This window comes from Rhinolophus ferrumequinum, chromosome 2 (assembly GCF_004115265.2).
Source record: "Rhinolophus ferrumequinum isolate MPI-CBG mRhiFer1 chromosome 2, mRhiFer1_v1.p, whole genome shotgun sequence".
Lineage (NCBI taxonomy): Eukaryota > Metazoa > Chordata > Mammalia > Chiroptera > Rhinolophidae > Rhinolophus > Rhinolophus ferrumequinum.
The window spans coordinates 80308824-80326830 of record NC_046285.1 but is presented as its reverse complement, the minus strand read 5'-3'; the positions used below and the strand labels follow the sequence as shown (position 1 = coordinate 80326830).

General features: G+C 41.7%; 1 protein-coding gene across 1 annotated transcript in view; it reads left to right on the top strand.

The window, feature by feature from the left end:
• Window positions 1–18007, top strand: part of SCHIP1 (schwannomin interacting protein 1) — a 669020-nt gene that overhangs the window by 145055 nt on the left and 505958 nt on the right. Inside the window, exons 2-3 of the mRNA XM_033133854.1 lie at window positions 6152–6216; window positions 11384–11464. Coding sequence (XP_032989745.1) covers window positions 6152–6216; window positions 11384–11464 — 146 coding nt within the window. The remainder of the gene's footprint in view (window positions 1–6151; window positions 6217–11383; window positions 11465–18007) is intronic.

Genomic DNA, 18007 nt, shown 5'->3' with positions numbered 1-18007 from the left:
GTCGCCTCCAAATCGACACTCATGATGTGGGAAGCATGGCTTTGGCAAGTAGTTAATCAGTGATTCGCCCCTCACGGTAAAGCCTACATTTCACAGTCACTCATAACACAGATTTCATGTGGAGAAATGGGATTACAGAACATGGAATGCTACATGTCTAGGTTGTGCTTGAATAATTCCACTTGTACTTTGCAGAAGGATTTAGCCCAAATGTCAAAAAAGAGGGAAGTTAAACAGAGCATGGTAGAAGTTGTCCCCTCATCTGGTAAAGTCAAACTGAGCCGGAAACTTGGGGTTAGGCCCTTGAGTTGACAACTCCTCCTGTAGGGATCAAACAGACACGTTCTTCTGTCCATTAATGTGATTGATTAATATTATTAATTGAATTTGTTGGACTATAGAAAAGGAATTGCAAGGGTAGGGCAAACAAAAGCAAATTTAGGATTTTTGAGGCATGTCAACCAGAGTCCAGGGAGAGAAGACAGATGACTTACTTAGAAGAGTGATTGAAAGAGTTAATGAAGTGACTACATAGATATGGGCAGAATTTGGGAAAATCACAAGTGATGGTGAAACATCTGGGGCTATCAATAGCTGGAAGGGGAAAGAAGAGGGAAGGGTGGGGAAGAAAGGCCTCGGAGAGGTGAGAAGGAGGACCGGTTATGGGAATATGGCAAGAGCTACCATGTAGGAGAGGCCACCCCTGGAAGCTATGTCCTTCAGTTATGCCAATCTGTGCTCCAGTCAGGGAGGGGGAGCAGAGAGAATAAATAGTCCATCTTCTCTCTTCTGCTACCCTCAGATTTCCTGCCAGTTCCTCCCATTGCTCAAACTGTATCCAAAGCCCCAGAACAGGGGTGTGCAAACTGCGGCCCGCGATCCATTATTAATTGGCCGAGAGCAAATTCCAAAACTATATTTAGTTTACTTAAATAAACCAGGTGAGGCAATACGTACTTCACCTCGAGTGAGTGGCCCGGCTGTTTGTGTATTTTACCGCATATGGCCCTTGGTAAAAAACGTTGAAAAAAGTTTGACACCCCTGCCCTAGAACAAAGGGGCCGGGTTGATAAAGTACAAAGAGAGCACAGAGGAGAGTGGAGAAAAGTGAAGACTATAAATGGGGAGATGTTGGTCAAGGGGTACAAAGTTTCAGTTATACAAGATGAATAAATTCTAGAGATCTAACGTATAGCAATGTATTACAGTTAACAGTACTGTAGTGTGTACTTGAAATTTGCTGAGAGGGTAGATCTTGAGTGTTCTCACCATACACACACACACACACACACACACACACATACACACACACAAGAGAAAATGGTAACTATGTGAGGTGATGGATATGTTAATTAGTTTGTGATTATTTCAGAATGTATACATATATTAAATGTACACCTTAAATATATACAATTTTTAATTGTCAATTATACCTCAGTAAAGCTAGAAATACGTTAAATAAAAAAGAAAGCTATAGAATGATTTAAAAAAGTATATCTAGGGAGCAGAGAAGAATCAGCAGAGGACATACGATTTCTTGGGATTTGGGGGACATTAAGCTACTAAGATTTTTTTTCATCTCAGTCTGATCAATGCATTCAATTCATTTATTCAACAGGTATTTATCAAGTACCTCTTAATAGTTTCATTTGGGAAATAGACACCTCAAGGTGAATAAGTCGGCCTCCCTGACCTTGAGGAGCTTTGTGGGGGTAGGGGAAGGCGTCAGGTAAAGAGGTAACGCTAAAATAGGGATCACCACAGGTTGTTGAGGAAGCAGGGTTGGATACCCCACCCTCCTGTTGAGTTTGGAAAGCCTGTGTGGAGGAGGGAAAAACTGGAAGCTTCCTGAAGGAAGAATGGGAGTTGGCCAATAGAAGAGATGGAGACACTCTGTCCTCAAATGTCTATGGAAAGAACATGTGGGTCCCGGGATTGTGTGAAGTTTCACATGACCAGATGTGAAGAGGAAGTGTGTGTGGCAGGGCATGGCAGGTAGAGCCGGGAGAGACCACCTGGCCTGGTGCACCAGATCTGAGACCCTGGAATCCATCTGAAAGCACCGGGGCTGTGTTGGTTTCTAGTAGGGAAATGGCATTGCTAGATGTGAAACCAGAGGCAAAGAGGACTTGTGGGAGAAACCAGTGATGGGATAGACCAATTTGCATGTTTTTAATGGTAAATTAAAACAAAACTTTCAAAGAGTAAAACTCCGAGTTAAGATATATTGAGCAAGACATCTTCCTTATCCATCTCTGAGAAATGAGGACATGGTTTGGAACTTCCAGGCCAATTGAATAGAAGTGTTTTTTTGTATAGTTAGCTTAAATAACCAAATGATGAAATAAATCCTCCAAATTGTCAGCAGAGCAGCTGTTCAGAAAGCTCTAGTTAGTCATTGACCTTATGTTTAATATGATTTCCTAGAACGTGGATAGTCAGATTGAATAAAGTACCGCTTCAAAGCCCTCCCCACTCAGCAAGCTCTCTGCGATGAAAGAACCAAGGAAGAGAGTGGTGGACAGAGTGCAAAAGCCCTTTCCTTCCTGCCCCCAAAATCCCCAGGGAAAAAGAAAAGAAGAAAGCATGCCACAGACACATCTTAGAGAACAAAGTGCTGGGACTACCAACAACTCGGTCTCTTTCCTAATCATAACGCAGGGGGTAAAAGAGAAAACATTTATGACCTAAATATCATCCCCTGGTTTTCAAGAATAACTAAGGATTCTTATCCAACTTATTTCATTTTGGATAGTGGCTTCAAACTTGACCTTTTGTATGACCTGGATTTATTGCTTATGTCACTGGAGGTGGGATAGGATATGATGAACAATAAGGTAAGAGGGATGGAGGGTTGGGGAAAAATAGATGGATATGGAGACTTATTCTTAGAAAAAGGATCCAGTGTCTGTGGTGCTGAAAAGTTTTACCTTGAAAATAGAATGCCATGTATACAATTGGAAGGATGCTCTATCTATCATCTATCTATCATCTATCTATCTATCTATCTATCTATCTATCTATCTATCTATCTATCTATCTATCTATCTATCTACCTACCTATCATCCCTATATTCTTACCCATTTATCATACATTCTGCCTATATAGCACTTGCTTATACTTACTGTGAAAAGCACACATGTAAGAGAGTTAAAATAAAAATGAAGTTCACACATCAAGTAGTGAAGGGGGGGATAATTGCAATAACTTTCTGGAAAGAATAGTTCTGGCAATTGAATATTTAATTTAGCTTAAACTTTTGGCAGCCAAGACAAAATACACAACATCTGTAAAACTTGTAAGTTGTTATTGTTGATAAAAAGAAGTGCACTATTATATCCAAAGGAAAAAATATCCCCTAGTACGAAATCCTAAAATTTTATTCTTTTTATAAGAGAAAACCTGTAGCAAGACGTACAGTGTCTTATACAGCAATTTTGCAGAAGATGCAGAAATGTGCTTCATATGAACTTTGTTATACCAATGTTGGATATAAAAGCAGCAGCCTTCCATAAAATGGAACTGAAGCATATAACCTGTTTCATCCATGAGTCTTCTGAATATGAATTTTTTTAAGACACTGCCAAAGTAAACTAAAAACAAAATAAAACAAAAAGACCAGATCAACACCTATTCCGTTCTGCACTTTTATAGTTCTATGGCTCATCTAGTTAGGATTTTGAATTTAGTTGCCCTAGGCTATGGCTCACACTGTCATTTCTGAGTTAGGATTCTTTCTGTTGTAAAAAAAAAAAATAAAAAAATAAAAAATAGAAAAGAAACAAAACAGAAATCTCAACCAAAAGTGCCTTAAGCAAATGAGAGAGTCTCTTGGCTCCTGAAACTGAAAAGTCTCTTAAGAGCTGGATTTCCAGCTCCTGTCTAACCCGGAAGTCCACAGCATCACTCGGGCTCCGGGTCCTCGGCTGTTTCCCTTGGCCTCCATCCTCTTGGCTGTTGTTCTCGTTTTCCTCCAGCATTTCCTAGCATTTCTCCCAACAGCACACACTTCTATTACAGTTCCAGGGTCCCTCACATGTTAAGAATCTACGCTCTAAAATTCAGAGGAAGAAAACAAAATTTGTCTCCAATGACTGAAGTGAAGTTTAAACAATGAACATTGACCAAGTAAGTCAAAATATCATGTCAAGTAAATTAAGCCAGATCCAGAAGCACAGAAAATATTTTATGTGAAATTCTTAAACAGGCAGAATGAATCTACGGTGACAGAAATCGGAACTGGGGTGCCTGTAGGAGAGTGCAGTTGACCTACAAGGGTAGAAAGGAACTTTCTAGAGCGAGAGAAATGTTCTATATGTTGTTTCGGGTGGTGGTTCTACCACAGTATTCATTTATCACAACTTACTTTACTGCACACTTATGATACATGCATTTCACACACTTAAACAAGCCCAGGTACTAAAAGTACGTGCTGGCTGATATAGGGACAAGTGACTGAAGTGGGATAACAGGAAATGGGGACACAGGAGTCTCCCACTGTTGGCTTAGACCAGACTGAGAAGTGGTGGTCAAGTTCCGGATGTATTTCTAAGCTGGGGCCAAGGTTAGCTGATGGATTGGCTGTGTATCATGAGAGAAAGAAGGGAAAAAAGGCTGACTCCTGGGTTTTGACTCTGTGCATGTAGGTGAAGAGTGATACCATTTACTAAAATGAGGCAGAAGAGGGAAGTTTGGGTGAGAGGATATGGACAGGGAAATCAAGACTTTGGGGTTGAACTTGCAATGTCTGTCAGACATGCACATGAGCTGTCAAGTAGGTGTATAAGATGGAGTGTAAGGAGAGGTCAGGTGCAGATATAAATGTAGAGATACGGGACTGGAGAAGACCTCCTGAGGAGTGAGGACAGATTGGGAGGAGAGGAGGACAGACTGCTATCCTGCTTCCAGAGGAGCTAAGGGTTTGTAGAAATGAGGAGGAACTAGAAGCAGCCATGAGGAGCAGGAGAGGTACCCCCACTCCTTCAGACCATGTAGTGGATCACACGTGGGAAGAAATGGCCGCCTCGTAAGAGGACTGCCGGGGAGAAGGGTGGTCAGGGACTCAGCCAAGTCTGTCATTAGCACAATCCTCTATATCCTAAAACTCTTTTCTAAACAGTGCTTTGATCTCCTTGTTCTAACAAAAACCTAGCTGTCCTTAGAACATCGAGGCAGGGTTCAGTAAAACAATAATTAAGGGACTGTTGAAATAAATTGACGAGATAGAGGATTTTGCTGATCACAGACTGTGCATTCCAAAGGGCTCAGTGGAAAGGTCGGAGGGATTGGGAAGAAGTGGGTGATTGGCCTGAATTCTGAGATGTACAGTATGAAGTTAAAGAGATTGAGTAATGGGGGTTGCCCTAGGAGACTCGGCTGTCTGGTGGCTTAGAAGCAGGTCGAGACTAGTTTTGATGGTCTTCTAGGGGAACAGAGGAGTTGTTAGTTCTAACTGGGGCTTGCTCTTGGGACTTCAGCAGTTTGTGGTAATGAAGCAAGTAGTGTGACCTCAAAGAACGGTGGTCTGCCCAGGGCCAGAGTCCTGTGGGCCTTCCTGAAATCCCCCGGGACTGACAACGAGACGGGGGACAGGCGGTCTCTCTAGGAACCTGGGCCGTCTTCCCTCATACCCCTGAACCAATCACTCTGGCCGGGGGAATGGGGTTACAGAGACTATGGATGCTTGGAATTCAGGGAAAGATGTGTGCATGTGTTTGTGGGTATGTGTGAGTCTGAGCTCTAGGGCTAAAGAAAGAGGTTCCTGAGAGTTACCATGAGAAGAGAGGATGGTTACCGAATGGCTATCCATTCATTAGGCCTCCTCACCCAGCAACAGCAAACGTAATACAGTTGACAGAGTAAACTTGGGAGAGTGGGTGGATTGATATAAACACATCCCCATTCTAGAAAAATAACAGGAAGCATTATCTTTACTGATGAAAAAAAATCTCATAATTTGACTAGCAGTATTGTATTCTAATTTGATCAAGGATGAAATTGTTTTGTATGTTTAAGTGCTTATCCATGGCAAAGTCCAGAACATTTAATGGTGTGTTATCTCAATTTCGCTAATAATTATATTCAAATACATGTTATTGCCCATAAGTACATGGGGTTGATTCGTAACATACTTCTTTTTTCCCCCCACAGGAAGAAATGAAAACATTGCAGAATCCTTTAGAAGAAGTTAATGATGGAAAATATTTACTTGGAAAGTAAGTAAAAAATACTAAAGGAAATTAAATTATTTGTGAGGTTGAAAAGATTGAATGAAAAATAAAAAACTACCTGGCAAGACAAAAATGCATAAGTAAATTTGAGTTTCATATGGTATCATTGTGGTCAGGACCCAGAGAGGTGTCTCATTTGAGATGTAGTTAGATTCACGACTAGTTGAGCTACGATACACAAGCTATACTGATTCACAGAGTAATACGTTGCCTGGACATGTCTTTGGTGGTGTGTTTGAAATCTGGAAACTTAACCCTGTCCTGTCTTTGGTTTTTAATCAGTGATTACAGAAAGCAATCAGAAATTTACAAAAAGCACAGGGTTACACTAAAACTAATAGACAGAACATGCAAAATAATACTGCAATATGGAACAAAACTGAGTTGAAAATAAAAAGGCAAGCAAGAAAGAGATGAGATTGAACAGAGATAAAAGTAAAGTCTTCCATTTAGGTTTTAAAAAAATTTGTACAATTAGAGCATGTGAGATATATTCTGATTTCAATTTGTGGGTAAATGCTTAGAAGTTTTATCTGATGTTGACATGAGACCATGATTTTATATGGCTGAAACTATTACCACAAATTAGACTGATTAGTAGTCATGCATTGTAAAGATAAAAGGAGAAAAAATTAACTATCCTTTATTGAGCATTTACAGTGTACTTTGTATTAGTGAATGCTTCCAGATGTTTCCTCATGGAACTCTGATTAGAGCCGTTTGATACAGGCATTGTTATTTCCATTTTACAGACAAGGAAAGGTTCAGAGAGCTTTCAGCACTTGTGCAAGTAAACTCAGCCATGAGTGATAAGGAAGGATGAGAATCAAACCCAGGTTCCAATGCCACCAGAGCCCCTGCTCTCAACCACTCACTGAATTCAAATGTAAAGCCCATGGGATGTCACGCTCTGGTGACATCCCCAAGACACCAGAGGAGATCAGTTAAAATTGTGAGGGTTCTGGAACCATGTGAAACTACCACAAAGAGCTGAGGGTGTATTCCTTGCAGAAAAGAAATCTCAGAGGGAGCATAATGGCTATCCTTAAACATTTGAAGGAGTGTTCCTGTAAAAGAGGGGTTAAATTGCTGTTCTTGCTCTAGAAAGCAGAATAAGGATCAGCGAGCAGGATTTATGGAGAAACAAGTTTGTGACTCTGAAAAAGGATAACTTTTATAAAAATTCAACCCGTCCGACAGAACGGACTTGTTAAGGAGTGAGCTGATAAATACTGGAAGTGCCCAGGAAGAGTGTAAATGACCGTCCTTCTGAGATGCTATTGAAAACATTCCTGAAAATGGAAAACCTTGGACTTCATTCCTCTTTCTGCTTTTTCCTAGCTTTGTGAGTCTGGAAAAAGTACTTAACCATCCTGAGCCTCAGTTTCCCCATCCTTAAAAATAAAGACAATAATACTGGCTTGACAATCTTATTGAGAGCGTTAAATGAGACACCTATGGTAACATAGTGTCAGCTCCTTCCTTTTCCATCTAAGTGGGTGCTTGGACCAGATACCTTTTCAGGTTCTCCCAGCTCCACAATTCTAAGAATTTTCTGTGTTACCACTTAAAGGACGGCTTCAGCCCTTTGATCAAACCAAGTTTCTGGGTTATCTACGGATTTACTTTACCCTTGTTATGTCTATATTCATTAATATGAATAAATAAGAATAAAATGGTTCCATTTCCCTACCCCCTCTCACTACTACCGTCATTAAGGACATCTAAACAATAGTAACGAGAGTTTTGGGCTGAATTGGAAAGTTTTCCTTCTATGGAGATTAGTGTTGTAATGACACTAGATCGGTGGTTCTTCACCCTGGCGGCACTTAGAATCACCCAGGGAGTTTGATAAAAATGCCCCAGCGTAACCTCCACCCCAGACAAATTGAATCTGAATCTCAGGGTTGGGGGTGAGGTCCCAGGATCAGTATGTTTTAAAAGCTTCCTTCATGTGATTCTATTATACTAAGGAACTGGGGCTGAGAACCACTGGTCTAGATTCATTTTTGAGTCCTTTTGGTCATTCAGTAATCTCCTGTAGCTTACTTCTCTGCAGACACACTTTCTCTGTGGTGTTTAGCCCATTTATCTGTTAAATCTGGCGATGCTGGTTTTTCATCATTGATTTTAATGGAAGAAGTGAACCCCAAAAGTTTTTGCCTTCCAATTGACCACAGCTCTATGTGAAACCTCTCGCTAACACCAGCATGGATCTTTCCCAGCTCTCTGCTCTCAGGAAGATGTGTGAAGATTAATGGTGTGTGTGTGGGCTTCTCCCCGTGTTCTTTTCCTCTCATTATCTAGAGGCCCTTGACAGCTAAAAGCTTCTGGAAATGGCCAGTCGCCTTTGTATGCGTATTTTTCCCAATCAGGATTGAGGAATTCCAGGGATGGGAATTCAAGTTCCCTTCAAAGCTCGCAGTCCTAAGGGGTAAGCTTCCCTTTCATACTTGTCTACGACAGAGAAAACAATGGCTGCCAGCCCTAACAACTATACCCATTTGCCTGGAATTCTGGAGATTTTCCTGGTCTGCTACCGGGCAGGGCTGTGTCCTTGGAAGCTGTCAAATTTGATTGAAAAATTGGTGTACTTTAAGTGAGCAGATGAAGCATTTCATTATAGCTGTAGCTGACTTAGGTACTGATGTAAATCATCTCAGCTACTTGAGGTGACCATAAGTTAAATGATGGTGGAGTCATGGCAGTTGATCAGTGATTCCCCTTGGAACATTACGTTTATGCTGAATGCTCAACAGGGTTTTGTGGTGGGCGGTCAATGTGAAGGGAGGGGAAGCTGAAACTCCGTTGTTCTACTTGAGACCACATGCAGGGCCAGTTGAGTACATCTGTGTACACACACACACACACACCACAGTCAACTGAAGCCAGTAAACAGAGAAGAACAGTTAGTAAGGCCATTAATTAGGAGACTATTTATGACTCTGTTGTGTTTGATAATAGCATTAACTTTGGAAGACCTTAGGCTGACAGCTATTTTCTGTAAATATTGGATCAGGCTGGGTCTTTGGTAGGAAATGTGTGGTAGGTATTTGTAGTGTATAGTTTGTTGAGGATATATAAATTGTGAACCCAAATTAGAAAATTTGTTAATGCAAAAAGAAGTTTCTTTATGAAAACTTGAGCTTTTGTCTTTGGTTGCTGCATATCTGCTGGTCTCAAAACATCTCACCTGTGTATCTATTGCTGAGTTTGCTAATTTGTTATTTAGAGGTTTAATTGACAACATGTTGAAGTATCTTTGTTATAAGGCTGTTGTCCCTACAAGAACATAGTGTTATAAGAATGAGACTTTACATGCCCACCGTCCCTGGATTAGGTCCTTCTGTGTTTCCCCTTTAATAATATCCATCACATTTGTAATTAGTTAACATCCATCTTCCTCTAGATTGTAAGACCGTAAGAACAGGGACCACGTCTAGTGCTTTCACCGTTGTATCCCCCATACTTTGCATCATTCCTGGCACATAGAAGATATTCAATATATCTGTAAGTGAGTGGATAAGGATAAATTAACAATGGACTCTGAATACCAACCGCAGAGAGCAGTGTTTTTTCCCCTACCCCTCAACAACCCAGAGGAACAATCACAAAGCTATCTTGGGCTGATGGCACCACCTAGCGGCCATGTACGAATTTATCTGATCTACAATGTTTTCCCCACCTTGTTTATTCCTTTCGAAAGAGAAGATAAGTTCATTATCCTAATAATGCCTCTAGCACAATGTTGTTTCTTGTCTTTTTCTTTTCTTTACTCTCACCATAATCCTGGTCCTCATTAGGTGGCCAATTTGAACATGCTCCTAAATATTTTCCGTATTTTCACTCCCACTGCAGACCATCCTTAAATATCCCATCCATCACATTTTCCTGTTTCAAATGCTTTGTTTCCCTGAGGCAACGTTTTTCACACTGTACATCACAATCCATTGATGAATTGCTAAATCAATTTTATGGGTAACCTCTGACCTTTTTAAAAAATTGCAATATAATAAAAAACGTCAGAAAACATTACATGTAGTGGGGGAAATAATGTTTCTTGAAACTTTTGTTTCCATTTTAAACACACACACACACACACACACACACACACCTTTACCACATGCATATGTAAGGGATTGGGATGTCAAATATTTTATTTTTGAAAACCACAGGCAGTAGAACTAAGTTTAATAAGTCTGATATTAAATTCCTCCACGCAGTACTTTGTGGTGGTGAGACTTGAGTTTCAGTGTGGTTTCCTCTTAGTTTCACATAATCTCTCTGAGCTTCAAATTTCTCAACTGTGTATTAAGGAAAATAATACTTAAGTGATAGCGGCTACTGTGAGAATTAAATAAGACATTACTTGTAAAATGTCTATGACAGTGATTTGTATACATTACGTGGCCAGTGACTTACTTTTCTGCTTATGCAAACTTATTTCCTTTTATACTCCTGCTTTTGTCACCCACTTCCACCAAATTTCTCTCTTTATTGTCTTAAAATTGTCTGAAGATTTCCACCTCTACTCCTTTAGTAGCTTCCTCATATGTATTATCTTTCATATCCTAACTTACTTAATTCCTGTCTGTTCTTCAAAATCCAACTCAGGTGCCACTGTCTCCATGAAGCCTTTCTTGACTATTGTCGCACCCAGTGAACTTCTCATAAGCTTACAGAATGAAAGAAGGATTCAATGGCACTGGCACCATTGGGGACGAATTAGATCCTCTCTACAACTTACTAGTTGGACATTGCCATAGGATGTATAACACTCTCCTTATGTTTTTTCTCCCCCTGAAATGGTTCAATATTCTGCTTTCCTTTCCATTTTTTTAAAAAAAGACGTTCATGTCTTAGATATAAATGCTGAACTGAGTGGTAGAAATCAAAAGAACAGGAAGGTAAAGGCAAAACAACATTTTCTTTCTATGGTATGGTTATTTATCCGTCATCCATCAATAGGAATTAGGACTCCGTTGATAAATTAAAATGAACAAAATTGAATATATATATATATATATATATATATATATATATATATATATATATCTGCTTTTTCAAATAAATATAAATTGGTAGTATTATTGCTATAAAGTCCATTAACTTTCTGGATTAAGCTATATTGAGGCATTACTTCTGTTTGCAGTCACCAGCTGGCCACGGATGTGGAGAATAATATTGAAAAATATCACCTCAATCTACAGCCCTTGGAGTCAAAGGTGAAAATGTAAGTTATTTCAAAGTTTACATTAAAGCATTAGTTTTCAAGTTCTTGTTTTATTAACCTCTGAACTATTTTGGAATTTGGGGGGGTATAAAAATTACACATTTATTTATTTCACATTTATGTGTTACACGTTATTTCCTCTCTGTCTGAGCAGCAACAAAGTTGTTTTGGGCACACAGCACCATTGCTAGATAGTGTAGGGAATTATTTGATTGTCATCACTTCATTTCTTGGCTCTCCCCTTTTGGGCTGAATACTGTCCTTCAACTTCCACTAGCATTTCCCACTGTCTCTTATCTTAGTGGCTTGGTTAATTTCGTCTTGGAACAATGTGGTTCCACCTCAGGCCATTTCTTCATTACACACCCAAATATTGTGGAAAAATATATGTTGTCTTTCGTTCCCACTTCCTATTCTTTTATTTTTTATTCTGTCTTCCTAAGGCCAAATGTGGGTCCCTTTCCCTCACTATCAATGACTATTGCATAAAAATCTGCTAAAACCACCCCAATATTAACAAAAATGAAACTAATAAAATACAAAGTGAGACAGGCATATTATAGAATAAAATGGCAATCTTTTAAAACCATTTTTAAGTAGAGAAGGGGCTATCATAATTACTTTAGAAGCAATTTTAAACTATCCATGCCTGCTCTCTGTCATCTTTTCCCTTTCTGATTTTCCTTTAGGGGTGCATATAAAAATTGCCATTAAGGGTGTATATAATACACACACACACACACACACTCAGCTTAACACTCTGAGAATTAAATGTATCTGATAATTTAAATATGTCTGAGCTTGGCCAATATCACTGATAATTTTCAAAAAGGCCAAACAGGAATCTTTAGAGAATCCACCCTGAAGAAGGGAGCCTTCAGGTGTACACCTTTGAAGAACAAGAAGCCATTGCTGGATTTAAGAAGTGAAGCAGAAATAGCATGCAGATATACCATACCCTGCTGGATAAAAACAAATATTAATACACACCACTGTAAATCTATCTTAACCTTAGTAATCAGTAAAAAGCTTGCCTCGGAGTGAGCACATAGGGCTACATCTCAAGGTAAAGTTCAAATATGGCTTCTGAACCAGTTGGGTCCCCGCCTCGCCCCCACCAGGAAGCTCTGCGTCACACTTCCTAAATGAATAGTGAATCAGGCTACCAAATAGTTTTATGTAAGCAGTGTATCAGCCTCGCTACACAAGATGTTTCCAACCATAAGGTGCTTTATCCTTAGGAATTTTTCTCAGAACGATAATGTCCTCTTAAATGAAAAAGTGCTGAAAAGGAAAGTGTGAAAAATTAGAGTGTTTAGTTTGAATGCTGAAATGAAGTTAGGAAACCTCCCTGTTGTTAGTTTTCATCAACTCCAATATGTGGAGGCAGTGGGGCAGGAGCCATGAGAAGGAACAGGGAAAGAAAAACATCTCTGTGCCCGAGATTCTGGCCAGCTCAGAGTCTGGGATTTTATGTGTAACTGGTTTGAGGGAGGAGTCTCAGCTCAGTGAGGTGCAAACTGAATGGTTTTATTTCTTCTAATAACTCTGGGCCCCATTTCCGCTCACTGGAGGGGCATGAGGGAGAGAAAACTTAATTTTGTCCAATAATGGAATTTGAGTCCCATTGGAAAATTCCGTCCAGTTCAGTGACTCTCATGTAATCTGGTTATTGAATTCTTCACTCTCGTGACGGGTGAAACACCTCCCCTCCACCCACATTAGACCTTTCCTACAGCTCTGCAGCCTACTCCCTTCTCGTCCTCCTCCTATATTTATTTCTACTCTCTCCATCTCCCGCTTCCTTCCTCCTCTCTTGTTGTCACTTCTCCCAACATTCATGTGCTAAACACCAAGGTTGCCCCAGTTTTCTCATTAACAGTGAACACTCAAGCTCCCAGACAGTTGTTTCCTGTAAACTACCCTGAATGGGGCTATTTTATTCCTTGTAGGAAGGGTCATTGGGTCTCCCTTAGTTTCCCCACCAATGGTATCGGCTGCCCTCCTCATTGGGTCTCTTGCTCTGCTGCCCGGGATGAGTTTGGGCATCCTCACAGGGAGAACCTGGCACACCCCATCCCTGCTTCCCGAGAGACGTTCTTTAGACCTGCAGAGCATGGGGTATGAAAGATGAATCCACGTTCCTGAGTCATTGTCAAAGGCTTTCTCTTAGGGTCTTCTGACTTCTGTTGGTGGGAACCAGCTGAACATCTACCTTCCTCCAGGGGTTAGAGAGAAGTGAGGTTACTAGACCATAAAATCTGCTTTTTGGGAAACTCTCCTCTCTCCCATCTGATGAGGAGGACGCAGTAGTAGGTCCAGACCCTGCAAGCCCTGAGGTAGGATGTACCTTGTCAGGTCAATCTCTGAACGTGAAAGATAAAGTAAGATGAGAACCGTTCTCAGGTGTGGCTACCCTTACTGTATACCTACACTAGTGGGAACCCCACGGTGGAGTTGGATGGGTCAGGAAAGGGTCTCGGTGTTTTCTTCACACTCAGGACAACATAAAAAGGAAAGAATTTGATAAGAAAGTCTAAACCTGTATGTAGAAGAATAAAGTAACTGGAAGGAAGCAGAGGACTGTGGGGAAAGAACATGTGTGGGGGGGTGGGAGGTGGCATTTAGAAGAAAAGTCAGGAAGGGCACATTACCTGGTTCATGAATGTTAAGAGTCACTTTGAGTTTTAGACTTGGAGGATCAAAGGACTGCATCAAAAGGGCAAAAGCAATCAAGATTGCACAGCTATTAATAAAAAGTAATTTGGGGGAAGTAAAAGGCAGGTTTCTGAAGATCAAGCAAATGCAAGCCTCTCAAGTCAGAAAATTTAGTGAAAGCAAAAGAAATACTGAAAGCACACACAATGAAGGCTCTCAGCGCAACTCTGGGACTAAAGATTAATGTACCCTCAAGAGCCTCGGCTGGAACAAGTGTGACGGTATGAGGCGTACATCAAAGGAGCATGGGTTTTAGCATGGAGGCCTGACCGCCGAGGGAGGAAATGGACTCACCAGATCCCATCAAACCGCTGCCCTTCACGTCGGGATCACACCTTGCATGTGGTAGTAAGATCTAAAACACATCTTCCGAGTACAAGCCATCATTTAAAAGTTGTTCATGAACTGTGTGCAATCCTTCTCCTTATGCTTTAACAATACATTTATTTTGTGATGGAACAACATAGAGATCTATTGAATATAAATCATCTTTTAAAAGTCTGCTTATTAAATATGTTCAAGTCCTCTCCTTATTTTTTATCCATATGTTTGATTCAGTGATGAAACACTTAGAGTCTATAAAGGAGGGGAAGAGACACAGATACACACACGTATACTCTGGAGAAAGAACCCCCCCCCAAAAAAAAAAAGATTTCAAAGGTAATTCTCAATAAAGCCTTATTGTATTTGTTTAAAATTATAATACCTATCAACTTTAGTCAAATGTTTAATTAAAAGAAGATATGAGGAAAAAATAACAGGCAGGATTCCAACCTCATAGTCAGAGGGAGAGGGAGAGAAACTACGAGAGAACAGTTATCGAGAGGACAGACTGTGGAGTTAGAGCAACCTAGGTTCAAATCTCAGCTCCTCTCCTACCCACTGTGTGACCTTGGGGACACTGCTTACCTCTCTGGGCCTCAGTTGTACTCCTCTCTAAAATGAGAACACTAACCATGTCTTAAAGGATTGTAGTGACCTTTCAATGAGAAACTCCAAGAGAAGCATTTAGCCTAATGTATCTTTTCCGTGCAATTGTACCTTTTCCAAACATATTTTAATGTCAAATTGGGCTAATAAAATAACGCCAGTAAAGATCGTCAGGAATACAACACATCACATCCATGAATATGATTTGCACATGTTACTTAAAACCATTTGAAAGTGGTTGATTTTTTTTTAAGTAATTATAATTATTTATCGAGGACCTCTATTTGTCAAATTTGGGGCTAAGTGACCTAGATACCTTATCCTTGACTCCTTGCAAGAATTACAAAGAAGTTATTGTTATTCCCATTTTGTGGGTAAGCAAAATGTAGGCCAGTGAGTGTAGTAGTTTGCCCAAGGCCACAGCTAATGAGACATAAAACTGAGCAAGAACCTACTGGTATATCTTGTAAACACACTTAGTTTCTGGTGTGTGTGTGGGGGGGAACCATGGACTGTTTTCCTCCAGTGAGCACAGTGGAATCTGCAGACACATAGGGAACTCTTTCCCCTGAAAACTGGCAGAGCAGCCCCTTCACCTTGATCAAACAAAAGGGGAATCACCTGGAGGTGGCCAGGACAGGCTGAGACCCCGCCTCGCCATAAACCCCACCCCCAGCGCAGTGATTCACAATTGGAAGGAAACTCAAAACCCAGAGCTTCTTCCTGAAGAGAAAAAGATTCATACCCCACCTTGGGCACTGTAACTTTTAAAACCGGCACTGGAGAGACAAGCCCCCAGCACATCTGGCTTTGAAGACCAGCTGGGTTTGTGCCCAGGAGACCCCAGATCCGGGGGGCTGTGGCAAACTGAGAAACTGCTCTTAAAAAGGCCTGTGCACAGACTCACCCGCCCCAGGACCCAGCACAGAAGCAGCCCTTTGAAAAGCACCTAGACTTTTAAGTGAAAGAGACCATTTGCTAATTTTAAAGTATTCATCTGACGAGCAGGGGCCTGCTGGGATACTCCCGGGGATGGAGGCTGGTGGGTGCTGCCTTCCTCCGCCTTGCTAAAGCAGGTAGGCGTCATCTGTTTGTTCTTGGTTTCCGTCCCCCCCCCCCCCCTTTCTCAGCAAGTGCCATCCTTGCACTTCTCTGCCCCACTCCAGCCGGGGGGCACCATCTTCACGCTCTTTTCCTGCCACACTCCCGAGCACCAGAATCTCCCACAGGGGAGCTTCTACACATGTCTGGTGCCCTGGTTTTTACACCTGGTGACCCAAGTTTTGTGGCTGCCACCCAGGGGACTCCCCTTGATTGTCTGGCCCTGGAGGCCAGGGGAGCTTGCCTTCTTGGGTTCCACAGGACAGTAACAATCAGAGACAGTGCTTGTCAGACTCCAGGGCTCTGTACACACAGCAGACTGAAACACATGCCCGGTGTTTCTGAGAAAAAGGCCTAGTTGCTTGTTCAGGAGCTTTGGCCTGAAGGGCATGCTTCTTGTTTGGCACACTGACGGGTGCTCTCAGGGAATGAAGGCCGGTGCACGCAATCTTTGTGTTCTCCCTTTGCCTCACTTCAGTTCACCAGTACCTTCCAGAAAACAGCTATACTCTTGTCTGGAGCCCTGGTTTTTGTGGCTGCCACCAGCGGACACCTCTACACCACTGGCTCTGGTGGCCAGTGTGCTGTGTGCTTGCCGGTGGGACAGAATCACACCGTAACCAATGGAGAAAGAGTTCTTCACCAGCTGCCTCGCTCAGGGCACAGCAGGAGGCAGACCCAGGAGCTCAGTCCTCCTGTGAAGGAGGCCTATTAGCTTATCATCCCAGCTGTAGCCTGAGGGTCAGGCTTCTAATTAAACTCTCAACTACAGGCTGACCATGAACCTTTCCCGAGACTTCCTCAGAGGGCTGGCACTGTCTTCGTGTTCTCCCTCTGAGGAGCACCAGCATCTCAGAGGGGAGCTGTTATGTGTCTGGTACCCCAGTTTATACATCCAGTACCCTGGTTGTTTTGTGGCAGCCACCCAGGGGATACCTCTAGATTTCCTGGCTATGGTGGCGAGGGAGGGTTAAGTTCTCTGGACCCACCAGAGATAGCTCTTGATAGGCTACCACCCAGGGCCCTGCACAGACTGAACTGAGGCACTGCCCAGTCTTCCTGGGCAGTAGAAGGACATCTACTTGCTTGTCCTGGAGCGTTGGCCTTTGGGGCTAGGGCAGGCTTCAGGTTTGGCACAGAGCTAGAGGCTGGGAAGTTGCTCTCAGGGAACATAGGCTGGGGGCCGCATCTTTGTGCTTTCCATTTGCTACAGCTCACCGGTATCTCCCAGAAAGGAGCTTACACACTTGTCTAGAGCCCCAGTTTTTGCAGCTGCCACCCAGGGCACATCTCCAAATCGCCTGGCTCTGGTAAACAGCAGGGCTTATGCTTGTGGTCCCACAGAACATACTGGGGGTGCCAAAAAATGTATACAAGTGGACACTTTGGTCAGCGTTGCTTAAGCAGTAGTTCGCCATAATCAGAAGTATCTGGACACTGATGGTAAACACTTTGAGCACCTCTTGTAATTGCGAAAGTCAAATCTGACTTGTATTCATCTTTGTTATCGGTATATAATGAGTATTACAATTTTAATACAGTTTTCCTTTCTTAAAATGTGTATACATTTTTTTGGCACCCTCTGTAGATATATATTCTTTAAAAGCTGCTGCCTGAGTGTCTGACTTCCTATCGGCTGGAATCTAGGTACTGACTGAGATCCTCCTCTTTGAGACACGTCTGGTCTTGGCACCTCTTTAACTATTAGGAGCTATTAAAAGTAAAATAGGCTGCTTGGACAATCACAAAGGTTTGAGAGATAACTAAGAGCTAGGGTAGGGTTGAATGATAAAG